We start from the raw sequence: 16,697 nt of genomic DNA on the forward strand, positions 1-16,697 counted from the left end.
GCCAGGACACAAGTATGCTGGAGGGAAGGGAGAGGAGGGACAGGGATGAAAGGAACAGATCAAGGCAGAGGTCAGAACATTCTGTTCACTTATAAATCATGTCTAAATTCAAACTTGTTGAAAAAAAAATTCCACGTAAATCCTGAAGACAAGGCCCCTTGGGGTTTAACCCCTTGGGGTTAAACACTTTGATCCCCTGGTCCTTCCCTGAGCCCAAGTTCCACTCTGTTCCCTGGGAATGGAGCCAGGCAGAGGCCACAGAAAGAACCAGGAGGTGAAATGCTCCTCCCTCTGCGGGGCTCTGGGCTGGAGGTTCCCCGGCGTTAAAGATGGCCCCGTCGGTTCCCAGATGATCTCTGACAACATGAAGTCCAAGCCACACCAGGTCCCCCTGCAAGTCCAAGCTGCAGCCCCTGCAGGGAGCAGGCGCTGCCTGCAGTCCTGGCACTCACATGGGGTAATTGAGCACGACGTCCTGCTTGGCAAGCTCCAGCAACATAGGATCGTCGAAGAACTTGCTGATGCTCACATCTTCACTCAGGCCCTGCAGGACGTGACACAAAGCCAAGAATGAGGCCAACGTGGCACTGACTGAGCTGGGGGTGTGTGGCAGACCTGAGTTTGAGTGGGAGGCTGGTCGGGGTGCAATGTCGGCCAGGCCTTTTCAGGAACCAGGCCTTCGGGGTATCATCGTGGGGAGGAGGCCTTCCTGCCGCCGGTCCCATCTGGTTGGCCTGTACACATGGGATCTTTCTACACTCCACAGTCATTCACTCTCAGTCTTTGGGAAAAGGGTCCAAAAGGAAGAAAAGAGAGATCGAACTCTTGCTGAGACCCCTGGGGCGGGCAATGGGCCTGAGGAATGCCTACCTTCCTACGACGGGTTTTGATCATGAATTCCCGGGCCAGGTGGGGAGCTGGCTGTGGCTCGAGGGGGCGGATGACAATGCTCTTGTCCAGAGGGTCACCAGGCACAATCTGAAAGGCAAAGGGATTTCAGATGGTCCAGGCAGACCTCCCAGAGCACAGAGGCATAGAAGAGGACTCTTCTCTAGGATGTTAGAAATCTGTTGAGAGAGGATTAGCCTTGTAGAGGCAGAAGGTCAAACTGGCCAGTCTGCACCATTTTCTCACCTGCCAATGGTGGAAGACAGACAGGGAAAAGGCCTGCCCCTGAGTGTGAGTCCGCAGATCAGTCTCAAAGCCAAAAGAGTCGATGGCTGGGATGAAAGCTTTGATGGTGTAGAGAGGGGAGCCTGGAATTGGTGCATCCTGAGTCACGTGCCCCCTAAGAGAGAGAAACAAAGGCTGAGCCCCCGGTTCTACAGAAGCCAAAAGCCAAGAAGCAATCTGCCCCCAAATGTACCCCAACTTTGAGCTGCCACCAGAAACAGAATAGCCACAAATACAAACAGAAGACAGGTAAGGCTGGGGCTCAACATAATTCCATATGGAAGTGAACTGGGCAGTGACTTCTGGGCAAAAGTGGGGACACTGACAGGACTAGGTCACAGACATTGCCACTGTTGACACGCTTCAGTGCTTTCCCCAGGAGTTCTCTGAGGAGAAGGAATCTCAAATTTGTGGTTAAGCTGGCCACTGCCTCAGTCTGGTTCCTACTTCCTTCTGGAAAATCAGTTCAGTAGGTTTCAGGAATGGAGAGGGGCAGGTGGGGAGGCTAATCTCCTTCCCCAAGGTAGGCAAGTTCCTTCTGCTCTGTTCTTGCTCTCCACATTCTTCCTGAGAGGCCTGGGCTGCTCACCTGCGTCTGGCCAGGACAGTATAAACAGCAGAGACGCAATCAGCAGGGGCCTGCACCTCTACAAAGTAGTAAGGCTCCATCAAACGAGGAGTAGCCTGTAACAGAGCAAGAAGAAAAGGCTCCTCAAGTTGGGGAAGGCTGGGGAACTGGGCCCCAGCTTGAGCCCTAGGCAGGACAGCCACACTCACTCACCATGAGGAAGGCTGAATAGACCACTCTCCTGGCTGTGGGGATGATCTGGCCTCCGCCCCGGTGCAGGGGTTCCTGGGCAACCACTGCATCCAGGATCTTAAACTTGACATTTCGAATCACTGAAAAGGAGAGAGGGGAGCTGACTTGGGAAGGTTATGGGACACATCAAGAGCCCATGGACAGAGCAGCAAGGAGTCTCTTGCTGCACTGAAGCCACCTTGCAGCCACAAAAGGTGGCAGAAAATCACCCTGCCGAGTAGGCATTATAACAATACACAGGCCTGTGACAAAGAGGTCCAGAGTTAAGTCTGCGTCCTCAGTGTTTGTTTTAGGCACTCAACATCCTAGAGCTCCCCTAGAAGCTTGTATGTTTATTTGGCAGGTGTTTATTTTTAGATGCACAAGTTCTAAGAATTGTACATCTGTTCCCACTAAGTCCGATTTTGGTCTGCAAATCACTCTGATCCCATCTTCCTCTTGATGCCCATTCCTTCTCTGGAATGAAGTACTAATGTCAGTCTACAATGACTTCATTTCCAGGCTGTACCAAGTGACAGCACCAGGATAGGAAGGGAGAATGAAGGAAGTTGGCTCAGGACATGCAATGGCCCTGTGGGCCCCAAGCTACTGCTGCCAGATCCCGCAGGTGCGTCGCTCCACCTCACAGACCCAGGTGCAAGGCCCCAGGTGGAGGGGCTCGCAGACTTACATTCATCACAGAGAGGCCCCTCTCTGGTGCCCCACTGGAAACCTTGAACAATGCTGTCCTTCACTGAGCCAAGGAGGGCCTTGTCCACCTGCATGGAACATGAGGGAGGACCCCTTAGCAGACATGCTGGAAACAGCCGAGAGTTCACAGGGAGAAGGGAGGCCCGCGGGTAAAGGGTTACTCTCCTTCACCAGCAGACAGAGAACATTTTCAGGAGAACACTTCCCCTCAAGAGCTCAGAGACTGCCACACTGGTAGCCAGCAGGCTGAGTACCTCAGAGGGGAGGGTATCATCCACCAGGATGTTGGGGCCAGTGGCATCAGGGCCAAAAGCCCAGATGGAACGGGCAGCCAGCAGATCCCAATCATACTTGGTCTGGAAGAACTCTCCCAGCTTCTTCCTGGGGAAGGAAGAGAAAAAGGAACACTCTGACAGCTCTGTGATTGCTGGCTGCTGGGGCCACAGAGCCTGCCTTTCTGTAGGTACCCACACAACGCCCAGACAATAGCAAAGGGGGAGACCAAATAAATCGCTCCCCACAAGGACATGTGGTACAAGACCCGGCAGGTGAGCTGGGAGCCTGTTTCCCTCCTGCCTGGGAATCAGAGCCATTGCCCCACCTGTTCCACGTGATCTGGACCACCTCGTTCTCTATGTCCTCTGCGAGGCCCTTCTCAAGAGGCTCAGCAATCATAGTGATCTTGTTCCTAGTCAGAAAGGACATGGGAAATGAGGGTTATGAGGACTAGGGGGACAGGAATTCCCAAGAAAAGGGTGACGAAGAGAACAGCCAAGACGGTGACATCAGCAAGAGTCACAGGGGCTGAGCAGAACAACAAGAGCTCATCTCTGCCTTTCTTCATTTGAACCTACTGTTTTTTAAACAAGGAAGGTTTGAGGCAGGTGTTTAAGATGGTCATATAATAGAGGAGATGCAGCCGTTAGGAAATTCCTGGTCATACCAAAGGCAGAGAATTCCATAGCAGTAAGTCCAAGGCATAAGGGATGAGAGGGCTGGGGTGAAACTCAAGTATCCCAGGCATCTCCATCCTGAGACTTAGGGGGTCTCTACTTCCCCAGCACCTGTAGCTGTGGGGAGACGGGACAAACACAGTGACACCTGCCCCCTCCCCAGCTTACTTCTTATTGGGTGTTTCAGCGAAGCATTTGAGGGAGGATGTCTCCACCACTGTCTCACAAAATGTGACAACAGGATCAGCCACCTGGGAAGCAAAATTAACCATCAAGCAAGGTCTAACTGTGTTGGAAGAACAACCTTTTACCAAAAGAATTTCTGAAATCCCCGACACTACCTTTGCAGGGAACCCTCTGTTTTACTTAGTGTAAGTGGCAAGTACAACAGCAGGTTAAGTCTGTACCATCACTTAAAAGTCTGAGAACACTTAGCGTAATGCAGAAATTATGCTCCTGAGCCATGAGTAAGTGGGGAATGCAATGAGAGCCTAAATTATAGCTCTTCGGGGTATCTATCAATACCCACTCAGCCATACCACTGCCACTCAATGAACAGCACCAGGAGATCTGCTGGAGTTGGCACTAGTGACTGACTGCTGAGGGCCTGGTCCATGCTCAGCATCTAATGTCTGGGTACCACAGCCCCTTCCTGATGCACACACATAGCTTATGCCCCAGAAGCCCAGTGTCTTCTCAGCACTAATCCTAGTGCATCATAGGAGAGTCAAAGAGAGGTATTTCAGAGGGCTCATTCCCACCCCTGGGAGACTGAGGTCATGTGATGGGCAGCTGAAGTAAGGGGCACTTGACAGTGAATCAGGGAGAGCCAGGCCCCACTTTCTCCTTGAAACCATCCCCCCGAGTCCCATTTGCACCACAGACCTTGTACATTTGTGAGCATCACATTGTACAATTATTTTCTTACAAAAGACCAAGAATAACTTTGGTTTGGGAACCTTAGCTTTAAGAGGATGACACTGAGAATGAATCCACAGAAAAGGGCAAAGCAGATCTCAAATACCTTCCTGTGTAGGAAGCAACTGCTCATGCGTTCCCCGAACACATCTCCCCTGTGTACCTCCCTTCCCTTGTTGAAAGCCAAGCACGTAGCCAGGCAGGCAGTAAAGAGAGGGGCTGCTGCTTTACCTTGATGTCTATCTCCGAGTACATCTTCCGCAAATCATGCATCACACAGTCCAGGTAGAGCTCCCCAGTACCCAGAATCACGTGCTCGCCAGACTCTTCCACCTGAAACACAGGTGGTCACAGCCTGGCTGCTTGGGCCAGCAACAGCAGATAGGAACGGAATCAAGGCCAGAACCCAGGGGGAGATACCCAAACCCATGATCCGAAAGTCACAGCTCAGTGCTGGTTCCCTCCTCTTCAAGAAGGACCAGTGGGAAGCACTGACCTAGGACTCAGTTCTCAAGACTTCTGGACCACTCAGCACAGTGCTGCTGGGTGTGAGGTCACTAATTTAATGCCGCATAGGGCAAACCCAGCCGCCTGTCTGTGGATGTAAGTCAACTCGTTAGCCCTGGCCAACCACTACTCAGCAAGTTATGACGGCAGGCTCATGTGTAGAAAGAGCGAGGAAGTCATTTCCCCTCTATTTTGTGAAAAATCAATTCAAAGTGTACTTTCCAAGGAACAGCTCCTTCATCTGTAAAGACACTCGCGGGATGGTGACTTGCACATGTGTGCGTACATCCGCCCCCACACTAACATGGTCTCTGTCTGCAAATGACAGCAGAGACAGGGACTTCTCCTGAGACAGGCTGCTGGAAGCAGAATGGAGAGGCCCGAGGGCTGGAGGCAGTGGCAGCACAGGCCACGTGGCGGGGCCGGCAGGGGCCGGCTGCAGCACCATACCTTGGTGGTGAGGGACGGGTAGCTCTTGTTGACCTTGCGCAGGCCGTCCAGCATCTTGGGCAGCTCTGAGGGGTTGACTGGCTCCACTGCGATCTTGATCACAGATGTGGTGTTGAACTTCAAGGGCCGGAAAATCTGAGCCTGAGATTCAAATTGCAGAGGAATGAGGCCACCTGGCCTGAGCAGGTACAGAAGGTACAGAGGTAAGAGAGGAGCTGATCCTCCTTTTCTAACTCAGAGCCATGCGCTGCGTGGAGGCAACCTGAGGGCCACTTATTCCCATGTGTGTGCAAAACAAAGGGAGGAGGAAAGACTACAAGGAACTCCTCCTGATTACCAGCACCAAATACAGGGAGACTCCACACGGCCAGATACAGAGGGCTGAGCCTGTGCCGAGGCCTGGAACCAGGAAATGGCAGGGACTCTGGGTTAGTCCCTGTGAGTTCTGCTGTGGTTCCTTCAGCTTAAGTCCATCAGCAGCTTAAGTCCATTCAGCTGTCTTTCAGAAACTCTACCTCTTCATTGCCTCGGGGTTCTGTTATGGTTGCTGTCTTCACAATTGGCTGATCAACGCCTTCGATCAGGACCCAGTTACCAGCAGGAACACGATTCACTTCAATGTGGTACCTGGAGAAACAGCCAACAAGCCTCAATGGAATTTGGGCAGAGTATCTGCCTACTGAGCACCTGCTACATGCCAGCCACAGAACCAAATGGATACATTCTAGCAGGAACACACCAGCCATCAGTCACATAGACACACAGAAATGGTTACAAATCAACATGGCTACAAACTGCTGCTATGAGAGAAAAATGCAGGCCGTGCAAGAGGACAAGAGGTAAACCTAACTCTAGGTGGATGCTGATGGTAAAGGAGCTGCTGCCCAGGGGGCAGAATGTAAGATATGCCAAAGCACCACAGAATAGATGACGACTCTCCTAGCTCTTCCATTTTCTCCTGCCTTCTAGAAGATGGGATGGGTATGGAGAAAGAATAGGGCTGTTGGTAAGACATAGCAGCAACCTCAGAATAGCACTGCCTCAGTGTTTCTCCCTGGCTGAGATGCCGGACTTAACACTTGTCAGCAAGCAGCCCAGAGGCACAAGCTAAGTTTGATATGTAGACTGAATGGATACAAGGGATCCAGAAATGACTTCTATCTTGGTCAAGTAGAATTTAGGAAACAATTTCTCTTGGGAAGACTCTCGAAGATAACGATTTAAGGAAGGCAGAAGAGAGGATTATGATAGGTGAACACAGAAATCCCGCAGTGAAAGTTTGCACAAGCCATTCAAAATGTAAAGGCAAAGCTCTCGGCATCATCCTAGGAGTAGCTGCCATTTGGCCCTAGCCACCTCGGTAGGGAGCTAGGTAATTACTGAGTTTCCAGGGAGGACCACCCCTTCCAGGTCCTGAGGACAATTCCCGTATGGAGGCCCTCTAGCCCTGGATGGCAGTACCTGGCCACGGAGATCCAAAGGCGGCCCACGGTGCATATCTGGGAGTCCTCCTCATCCTCCAAGGTGTAGTTCTCCCCCAGCACTTTTACAGGCTGCCCAGCATGGATGGTGCCACTGAGCACCCGGCCAAAAGCATGAAATTGAACTCCATCGTCTGTGCTGTACATCTTGGTGGTGTGGCACATCAGGGGGCCCTGGCAGTGTGGACAGAGCGCAGCCTCAGCCACACAGGCTCTCTGGGGAAGCACCACTGTCTCCACTTATGGGGACAGCAAAGGCCCAAGCCCTGTGAGGCAGCCAGATCTAAAGGACGTGGCGAGCTCCAGGGAAAACGCCAAGCCAAATACCGCATATGCTGTGTTATTATCCTTATTTTACAGACCAAGACTCAGAGAGGGGAAAGCTAGAGAACTGGGGTGGGGGGAGATGTTGACACATTTTCTTACATCAGGGTCGCAGTCACTCATGGCCTCGCCGAGGTCGGAGTCCACACCGCCAGTATAGGTATGCTCGATCTTGGGCTTGGCACCCACCTTTGGAGAGGGGATGTGCTGCACACACATGTCCACAAAGCCTGGGAAGGGAGAGAGAAGGCCTCACAAACTCTCACAGGGGGAAGCGGATAGTCAGTGCTACCCACTCCCGAAAGCCGGCAAGCTAAAGGGGAGGGCACTAACCCTTAGGTCTAAAGGCAATGGTATCATGATTCTAGGGGAACGGAAACCCTGTTTTCTAGGAGTAAGCAGCTGAAGACCTGGAGTCACACTGATGCCAGGGTAGAGCAAGACACTGGTCTCAAATCTGGTGTTACCCAGAGCTTAGCTGACAAAAGTTTTAAAGTTCCTACACCAACCCATGGACTTCTACTAAGTATAAGCACTTACTGAGCACTTACTCTGAGCTAAGTAATGTGCCATCTCTTCTTTCTACATCTACTTAGAATACTCCCTGAATTGACTCTTCACCTTAGAGAAACGCTGCATGTGTTTCAGTTCAGTAAGTTATGCTGTTTTCCTAAAAGCCACCAATACGCCATACAAGAAAGCTTCCCTCAGCACACCGGGGCCGGCTTGCTTTTAGTTGACATCTCATGTGTGAGACTGATAGCCAGGTCAGGATGAACAAGTGAAATTACACACTTTGGGAATTCAGACACTCACTTCCCACCAGACGTAGCATGAGAGATTGTTGACAGGGGGCCCTGAGTCACCACTTATCCCACCTCTCTTTCTTCGCAGTTGAAGAATTAGTCGCAGAAGGGTCACAGAATGGCAGAAGCAGGGCAAGAGCAGAATCAAGACTGTTTTTTTCTCAACTGGTCTCAGGCTTTCTACATTACCACCCGCCTTCTGGGGAAAGGAGTTCAGAGGAGCCGGAGCAATTTCAGTCTCCAACCTGAGTCTCCGAGTGCAGGCCTGCTCCTTCCCCACTGTCACCCCACCTGTAAGTCTACCTTCTTGACCACATCCTGGCAAATATACCACAACTTGGGAACCTGCTTCCTCGTCAACTTTACTTCAAAGCTCTGCTTGGAAGGCAAATGTAATTGCCTTTGTTTCCTAAGACAGAATCCTTAGATTCCATCCACAGACTCCATCCACACAGGAAAGAAGCTCGGGAATCAGGGGCTCTGCATCCCAAACTGAAGTTCACTAAAAAGTGTCTCAGATTGGGCCTCCCTGGTGGCGCAAGGGTTAAGATGCAACCTATGAAGCTGTCCGCAACCACTGCAGCATGAGTTCGATCCCCGGCCAGGGACCTGCCCGCACGGTGCAGCAGACCTCTCCTGACTCACCTGCTGCTCCCCTCAGCAGTGTACTTTGGTCGATCTGCCTGTTTTGTTCCCTACTCTGTCTGTGGTGAATCCTCTTACTCCCCCCACACCTCTGGCCTGTACCCCAGCTCTTGTGTGCATAAATAAATAAATCTTAAAAAAAAAAAAAAAAAACAAAACCCAAAAAAAACAGGTGTCTCAGATCTCTGAGCACCAGTCTGTGGTAAGAAAAAGTTCCCACGATAGCGTGGCAGAACACAATGATGGCAATATCAGGGGACCACGAGCTCTTTATCACCTGTAAACTCGCCGAAGAACTTTTTGCACACGAGCCTGAGCAGGGGGCGGATGTTCAGCTTCAGCTCCTCCTTGGTCAGGTGGATGCCAAGCTCGTCCAGGGTCCTTGGGAGGCTGGTGTCCACATCACCCACAACCTGTGATGGTACCGGACACCATGTCAGCTATAGCAATAGCCCCAGTGGGGTGCTGCAATCAGGGACCAGGGGAGGCCAAAGGGCAACGTCAAGGGGGTCACTGCACTAAGTTCTCTTCTAAGAAGAGCTACTGGCAATGACAAGTCTGGTTTCAGGGGAGTCTTTGGTACCTACCATTGAAGCCAACCCTGGGTGAAGCAGGCCTAGTTAAATGCCTATGCCAACTAATAAACGAGGCACTGGATTGTTATCAGTGCTGCCCTCTGCTGCCAGAAAAGCAGCACCTCATCCCACTCACGAAGTTTCCTTACCCTTTCCTATATAAAGACTTCTCAGAATAAGAGGATGACTGCACCCGTAGGAATCAAAAAAGGTCACTGAGCAGTCTATCCCCTGTCAGGCCAGGGCCAAGCTAAATCATCCTCAGCAGACTTAAGGTCCCTACTGAGACACATTCTATAAATTTCTTTTACTAATCCATTCCAGTCTGATACGATACTATCTTTCAGCAGAAATAAATTTTAACCACGTTATTTTGTGTTACTGCTATGTCTTGCTATTTTGTCGACTGGCATGACCACGCATTTTGCCTATGTGTGTTTGCTTATAAAATACTGTACACTTTATAACTGGGAGAGAGGTCTGCATGAACATTCCTATGCCCTTTACAGCCCCCATGCCTCTTAAGTAGCACAAATGCATATCAGTGCAATGTTATACTCTCATCTACATCCTAGCCACAGACTGATGCACCTTTTTCAACCTGACCAGCCCCAAACATATACATGTCCAGAACAGTCATTAAAATCAAGTGCAAAAGAGTTCATTTTATGCGATGTACCATAATTCATTATGGTACAGTCATTCTCATTGACAACATTTTATTCCCAGTTTTTTTCTTTTCCTGCTGTTATAAAAAATGCTATGACAAGCATACATATATATATATATATATATATATAAATATATGTAAATAAAGAAACACCCCAGAGGACTTTCACAATTATATTATACCTGCAAGTTAAATCCCCATAACTGAAAGCCTTAGTTCTCGAGTGTCAGATTCTTCTGACTAGTCAAAATCTTTGCACAAAATTCCTCCAGGTTGTGTCTTCTTTTCATTCAGACCGCCCATCTTTACTCGGACTTTAGTACCACTTTGTGTACTGCAGTGCTCTGGATGCAGACCAACCATCCTCATACTTAGTGACACAAAACCGAGATGATTTCGGAACAGGAAGAAGTCTGAGCTCACCTCTTTTCTACCTTGTGCTTATTAGAAGGGCAGACCTGGGGCCTCCCTGGTGGCGCAAGGGTTAAAGTCTTAGCACTATCAGGCTATCGCCAGCCACTGTGGCACAAGTTCGATCCCTCGCTAGGGAGCTAACCCATATGGTGCAGCAGAACTCTCCTCTCCTCAACAGTGTATTTCAGTAGATCCACCTGTTCTGCTCCCCACTCTGTCTCTGATAAATCCTCTCACCATCCTGACACCTCTGGCCCACACTCCAATACTTGTATGCATAAATAAATAAAAATAAATCTTTAAAAATAAGGGGCAGACCTGAACCAGGTGGCCCACACACTCACCTGAGCAAGGATCTTATAAAGAGGCTCCAAGATAAATTCCACAAAGCTCCTCTGGGAGCTGCTGGTTGGGGCCTTTTTGGTGAACTTTCGCCTAAAGAGAAGAAGATGCAGTGAAGATCCAGGAGGGAGAAGGCAGTGTCACCAACCCCGTGGTTATTTCCTATGCTCTGAATCTAAGGGCGAAGGGGAAAGGAAGGCCTGTGTGATCATAGCATTTTCAAAGAGAGATCCTCAGAGGGCTTATGGGATGACTTACTTCCCTGCCCAAGCCCAGTTGTGAAGATCTCAAGAGAAACAGAGGCTCAACCCCATTAAGAGCTTAGGCAGCTCACCCAGTTTCCACTCAGAGGAGAAGATGGCTGTCTACATCTATGACAAAAGTAGGTTTTAACCTTAGGGACTCTTTCTCTGTCTGCCCTCACAAGCTGGGAAAATGGATCACCCCCCTGAAGAGTCCCAGTCCACCCTCTACTTACGTCTTGGGGTTGAAGTAGATGTCACCCCATAGTCTTTTAGCAAATTCCTGGTAGTTAATGTCACCTATATGAGAAGTCATACAATTATAATCTACCTGGTAAAAAATTGTTCAAAATTATGTTTCAGGTAGCACAAGTGGGGCCTCCCCGGTGGCGCAGTGGTTGAGCGCTGGGTTGCAAAGCTGCCCGCGGCCTCTGCAGCGCCGGTTTGATGCTGCTCCCCGGCCACCAGAGGAGGGTCCCACATTCTCCTGCTTCAGGTAGCAGTGTACTTGGTTCTGCCTGCTCTGCTCTGAATCTCTGAAACCCTCCCGCGCTTCTGACTGTACCCAGTGCATGTATCAAACAAATAAATCTCTCTTAAATTATGTTTCAGGTAGCACAAGTGGTTTGCAGCTGAGGAATCCTAACACCTTCTTTTCCAAGGTCAAACTTCTCCTTAAAATCAGACAGGCAGACAAGGACATTGAGGCACAAAGGACAGGACTGGCCCAAAGCTGACTGGGTTGTGCAGGAGCCAATGAGCACCAGGGGTCTCCCTGTCCAGCAGGCACTAAGGCTGAGCTGTGGACAAGGGTCTGGATTACATTCTTTCCTTTCAAGAACAGGCTCCATGGCCTGTAAGCTGTACTCCTAAGCCCCGCCCCTTCTGCAAGTGGTCCTGAATGTGCCTGCATTCTTGCTGCGGTGCAGCAGCGTTCCTCTGCAGCCAGTGTGGGCAACCTCCCAGCTTTGGAGTCGCCCAAAGGCTCTGAGAGTGGACAGCTCGCCCTCTGGAGAGAAAATAACAAAGCTAACCGTTGTCTCTTCTTTACCCATAATTTCATTTTGACCACAGTCACTAATCCTGGTCAGAGTGAACCAAGCAATTGTGGCTTTTAAAAGTCAAGTCAAGCGTGCCTGAAACATTCAATTAGCTCACTAACACCACCAACTACCTCCTGGTAGTGCACCCAGATGTTAAAACTATTCCCACTCACTACAGATGGCACAGAGAGAATTATTCACCTTTTTCCTAAGCCACATTTTCCTTTCTCATAGCGAGGCTACCACTGGCACTTTATCCAAGTTCACAATCTTTTTCTTTCCCCACTTTGTATGTAAAAAATTCTTCCTTTCTTTCCCACATTGGTAGTTACCAAAACTTTCCCTTCTCTATGACCAACCATGTTGTTTACACACATCACTGGCCTGAGCTTCATGAGTACTCTGACAGGTCCTGGGCCAGAGCTAACAGGCTTACTGTACGCTGACAGGAAACAGAATGAGTGAACATCCTCCCTTCCTTATCCTCCTTTTTAATCCCACAGATAACAGTAATCCAACATTCTCAATCCTGTATCTTAACACGGGCAACAAAGTCTACATGGGTGTCCTGTCCTGCACCCTCTCACATATCACCCCATTCCGATTCTAAATAGTTCCCAACATCCTACAGAACAAAATCTAAATTCCTTAACCTGGTGTTCCAAATCCTCCTCAATGTGGCCCCAACCCAGCCTGCCAGTAGCTTTACTTTAACACTTCTGATAAAGAGCCCACTATCACTGAACAGGCCACAGGCCAAGACCACCCGCCCACACACCTCCTCTATCAACCCAGGGTGCCTGGAATTCCTATTCCCTTCTTACCACCTGTCCCATCTCCTCCACGCAGCCTTGCCTGACCTCTCTGCTGCTGAAGCTGAGAGGTTCTCCTCTTACTTCCCTCAGCTAGAACCTGCTGACGGCAGCTCTCTGGCTCTGCCCCCAGGCCTGTACTACCTCACACTGCCATTTGTCACTCTGTAGGATTCTGTCTACCCACTAGAGGAAGTTCCTAGAAGTTGGAGAGAATGTTTCTCAGGCCTGGTTGTATTCTTTGCAAGAGGACATGGTATGGGTTTTGGCGGTAATGGTGTGATGGAAAAAGCAAAGCGGATTCTATTCCCAACCCCATGGATAGCTTCTGTGAATGTGGGCGGAGTGTTTCCAAATATAAACTGAAGGGGAAGGATTCAATCATCTCTGAAACTCCTTCCCACTGACTTTCTGTACGTCTACACATGGGTTTTCATGGTAATGATGCTGGAACCCACAGCTGACTCCTGCATAATCTAACACTGGATTCTAAGGATGAGTGATGCTCTCTCCTGAGGCTTGGGGCCATATACAATCAGAAATTCAATCATCTCTACATTATAATTACAGAAAAGGTCTTGGGCTTTTCTTTACATGTTGATACAAAGAACATTCAGAAACACAAAATCTATTGAAACCCTGTTTAGAAGAATTTTGTTTATTGTCCATCTATCCGTATTTATAAAGAGCTGCTCAGAAACATTGTCATTAAACATTATTCTGTCTAATGACAAGAAAATGGCTAAATTACACATAATCTAGCCATACAGTAGATACATAAAATAATTTATACATTTTAATAAGCAAATTCTCATGAGCCAATACTGAGTGAAAACAACACAGAGTAAGTTGATATTTACCCTGTGTTTTTATTTCATATTATGGATATACATGATCTATAAGAGAAACATCTTATATGTAAGATAGGATGATCTGTGTAATTGAAACAATGAACAGAGAAGGAATGAAAACATAATGTTTGCAATGGTTATGGTAATGAGATTATAGGTGATTTGTGCTTTCCTGACTAGATTGTACTTTTTTCCACTCTCTCTGAGGATGCATAAATATGGAAATATTTTTTAAATGCCAAGTTTCAATCCTGCATTTTTTTTCCACCAAAGTAAATGTACTCACATGGTAAGGCAGGACAAAGATAGAAACTCTGGGACTCCAGCCTTCTCAGCTGTGAGACCTCTCATGGAGCCTGTTGCCCCAGCTCTAAAAACGGGGTGCTAATGACCCCTTCAAAAGAAACAGTGTCCCACTAAGCATGCGACACACATGCCACTAGGATGCGGTTCCTACTGGAATCTGGAGGTAGTCAGGGAGGCACCGAGATGCAGAGTGTGGAGCCTCTTGAGTTGGGAAGCCAGTCCTAGGGCTCTGGTGTCAGGGGCCCAGAGACCTATGAAATCTCTGGGCACCCAGCAGAGGCTCCTTCATGCAGATGGCAAGTCCAGCAGGAGTTCTCAATCAGGCCTACAACACTCCCATGTGACTAGCTAGAAGCACTACTAGCAAGACAGAGTCCATCACCAAGGAAGAGGTTGGAAGGGCCTCTGTGGGCATGGGTAATTCTTTTTAACAAAATCTGTTTCATTCTGTAAGAGATTTTTACTCCTAAAATGAGCTCCTGCTTCTCCCATTTCTTCCCATTCACCTTAATTTTTCTATTGTTTAGAAACCTGTTAGCCTGGAGAAAGAGTCTAGAGGCCAAAACAGCCCCAAATGTGACAACAACAGTTGATTAAGTGCTCCCCACAACAGGGAACTCTGGCATGAAGCCAACTGCTAAACCATTCAGCAGGAAAGGCACACAGGACGCTGGGGAAGCTGGCAAGACCCTCTGCCAGCCAGAGCTTACCAAAGGTGTCAGCATAGATCTTGGCGAAGGAGCCCAGTGTGAAGCAGATGCTGTACTGGGAGCTGGAGAAGCAGACGTTGCCCAGGAGAGGAGAGAGGATCAGGTTCTCATCAGTGGAATACATGCTGGAACAGAGACCATGGTGAGCACAGTGCCAGGCTGGGCGAGACGCAGGACCCACTGTCACAGCCTCTTTCCACCCTCGCCCTGAGAGGGATGACACAATATTCAGCTTTGCACCACGCTCGTTCAAGAGAGTGACATGAAGGAACAGTCGCTAACTCCCAGTAACAAGCTAATTTTCCAGAGTTGGGAACATTCTCTGGGCAAATGTGGAGGACAGAGAGAAAGACCTTGGATCATAGGAAATTAGTATGACCAGAGAGGAATACACAAGAGAAATCTCCATTTCACAAATAAACACCAGTACTAATGAATGAATTAAAAAAAAAAAAAAAAAAAACACTTCGCTCCCCCATTCCCACCCCCCTCTTCTTCATTCTGTTTTATTTGGCTTTGTTCTACAAACTGGTATTAAAACGGAGTCTTAAAAGCCATATAGAAGCCACATTATCCCAAGTCACTAACACGGAAAAGAAAACCAGTGATACACAGGGGTCAAACCCACAACCCTGCCTTATTAACATTGTTTTTGGGGGAATTTCTTAATTTAGAAAAAGAAGTATTAACTTTCAAAGAGTTGTCCCCTACTTTACTCTACCTCTCTCCCACCATACACTCCCCAGGGTCAACCTTTTTCAACAAATTTAAAGCTGCTTTTAGAGCACATACCTTCATGTGTCTAAATAATTGCTATGCCATAGCTCTTTGAAGAGGTTGAGACGTGCCTTTCAGACTTCCTATTTTGGTCAGGATTTGGCCTTATCCCTCCTCTTGTCTCTTCTAGAGTTTATCATTTCATTTTTTGGATTCCAAATATTATTTAAGCTGTGGTCATTCCCAACTCTTCCAGAGACAGGAAGAAGAAAACCCTGTTGAGAATCAGTGCTCCCCACTGTGGAGGTTCCTGAAAGTAAATCCATCTCTGGCATGGAGATTCTGTTCCCAGCACTCAATCGGAGCGTGTTCTCTCTAGCATAGCCTCCTCCTGGGCCCTCTGAGGAGTTGCCCTGTACGTCCTTCAACCTGTAGTCCCTGAGAGTTAGGAGCCTTCAAAGCCATGCTGATGTACATTCTAAGGTCTCCCAAACATCGCTCAAACTTATTGAAGTAAGCCTGGACTCCACCTCGTTGAGAAGCAGCTATGTCCACAGAAACCACTCATTTACTGATCTATGCTAATAAGGTAATAGTAGTTAACATTATTCACCAATCAATTACTGTATGCTAAGTACTGTGCCAAATCTGTTACCTCAAATATCTAACTTCTTATGACATTCCAATTAGGTTGCTAACATTATTATTATTATTATTCCCTTTTCAGAGAAGAAATTGAAGTTCTACAAACTTAAGTAATTTGCCCAACTTTACAATGGTTGGCATGAGGTGAAGATAAGAGTAATCCTAAAGCCTAAGATACTGGTCACAAGACTGAACTGAAGATGTGCATTGAGTTGCCTAACTGGTAAAGGTGCAGAATGAAGTCAAAGCTGTGGAGTCTCCCTGTAGATCAGAATGTGCCCACAGTCCTGTCCCTCAAGCTCATCAGCACAGGCCAAGAAATCAGAGCTGCCCCCAGAGGTATTTAAGGCTCAGATTTATATAAAACAGAGTCCCTGAGTACGGGAAATCCTCTGTCAGGGCTTATACCTTATCAATCCGTTGACTTCATCTACAATGTGGCGCAGCTTGTAATATGCATCTGTGGGAGGCAGCTTCAGCTCCAGGATGAGCCGGTCAATCTTGTTGATACACACGGTGACCGCCAGCCTCTCCTGCACTGCGTGCTTGATCAACCGCTCTGTGTTCAGCATCACCTGAGAGACACAAGCTTGGAAGGTGACA

At 48.5% G+C, this 16,697-nt stretch overlaps 1 protein-coding gene across 1 annotated transcript in view; it reads right to left on the minus strand.

Moving 5' to 3' along the window:
- Positions 1 to 67: 67 nt before the first annotated feature.
- The window catches only part of EFTUD2 (elongation factor Tu GTP binding domain containing 2), a 36,311-nt gene continuing 19,681 nt past the window's right edge, over positions 68 to 16,697 (minus strand). The window contains exons 10-28 of the mRNA XM_037495190.1: positions 16,503 to 16,669; positions 14,733 to 14,857; positions 11,247 to 11,310; positions 10,771 to 10,861; positions 9,045 to 9,180; positions 7,419 to 7,546; positions 6,973 to 7,166; positions 6,027 to 6,138; positions 5,512 to 5,652; positions 4,786 to 4,887; positions 3,805 to 3,887; positions 3,285 to 3,371; positions 2,938 to 3,064; positions 2,664 to 2,751; positions 1,955 to 2,073; positions 1,763 to 1,857; positions 1,135 to 1,288; positions 871 to 978; positions 68 to 544 (exon numbers count right to left, since the gene is read on the minus strand). Of these exons, the coding sequence (XP_037351087.1) occupies positions 449 to 544; positions 871 to 978; positions 1,135 to 1,288; positions 1,763 to 1,857; positions 1,955 to 2,073; positions 2,664 to 2,751; positions 2,938 to 3,064; positions 3,285 to 3,371; positions 3,805 to 3,887; positions 4,786 to 4,887; positions 5,512 to 5,652; positions 6,027 to 6,138; positions 6,973 to 7,166; positions 7,419 to 7,546; positions 9,045 to 9,180; positions 10,771 to 10,861; positions 11,247 to 11,310; positions 14,733 to 14,857; positions 16,503 to 16,669 (2,217 nt within the window). The 3' untranslated portion in view covers positions 68 to 448. The remainder of the gene's footprint in view (positions 545 to 870; positions 979 to 1,134; positions 1,289 to 1,762; positions 1,858 to 1,954; positions 2,074 to 2,663; positions 2,752 to 2,937; positions 3,065 to 3,284; positions 3,372 to 3,804; positions 3,888 to 4,785; positions 4,888 to 5,511; positions 5,653 to 6,026; positions 6,139 to 6,972; positions 7,167 to 7,418; positions 7,547 to 9,044; positions 9,181 to 10,770; positions 10,862 to 11,246; positions 11,311 to 14,732; positions 14,858 to 16,502; positions 16,670 to 16,697) is intronic.

The sequence above is a fragment of the Talpa occidentalis genome, unplaced genomic scaffold (genome assembly GCF_014898055.3).
Source record: "Talpa occidentalis isolate TD23 unplaced genomic scaffold, MPIMG_talOcc4v2.1 talOcc4.7, whole genome shotgun sequence".
NCBI classification, from domain to species: Eukaryota; Metazoa; Chordata; class Mammalia; order Eulipotyphla; family Talpidae; genus Talpa; species Talpa occidentalis.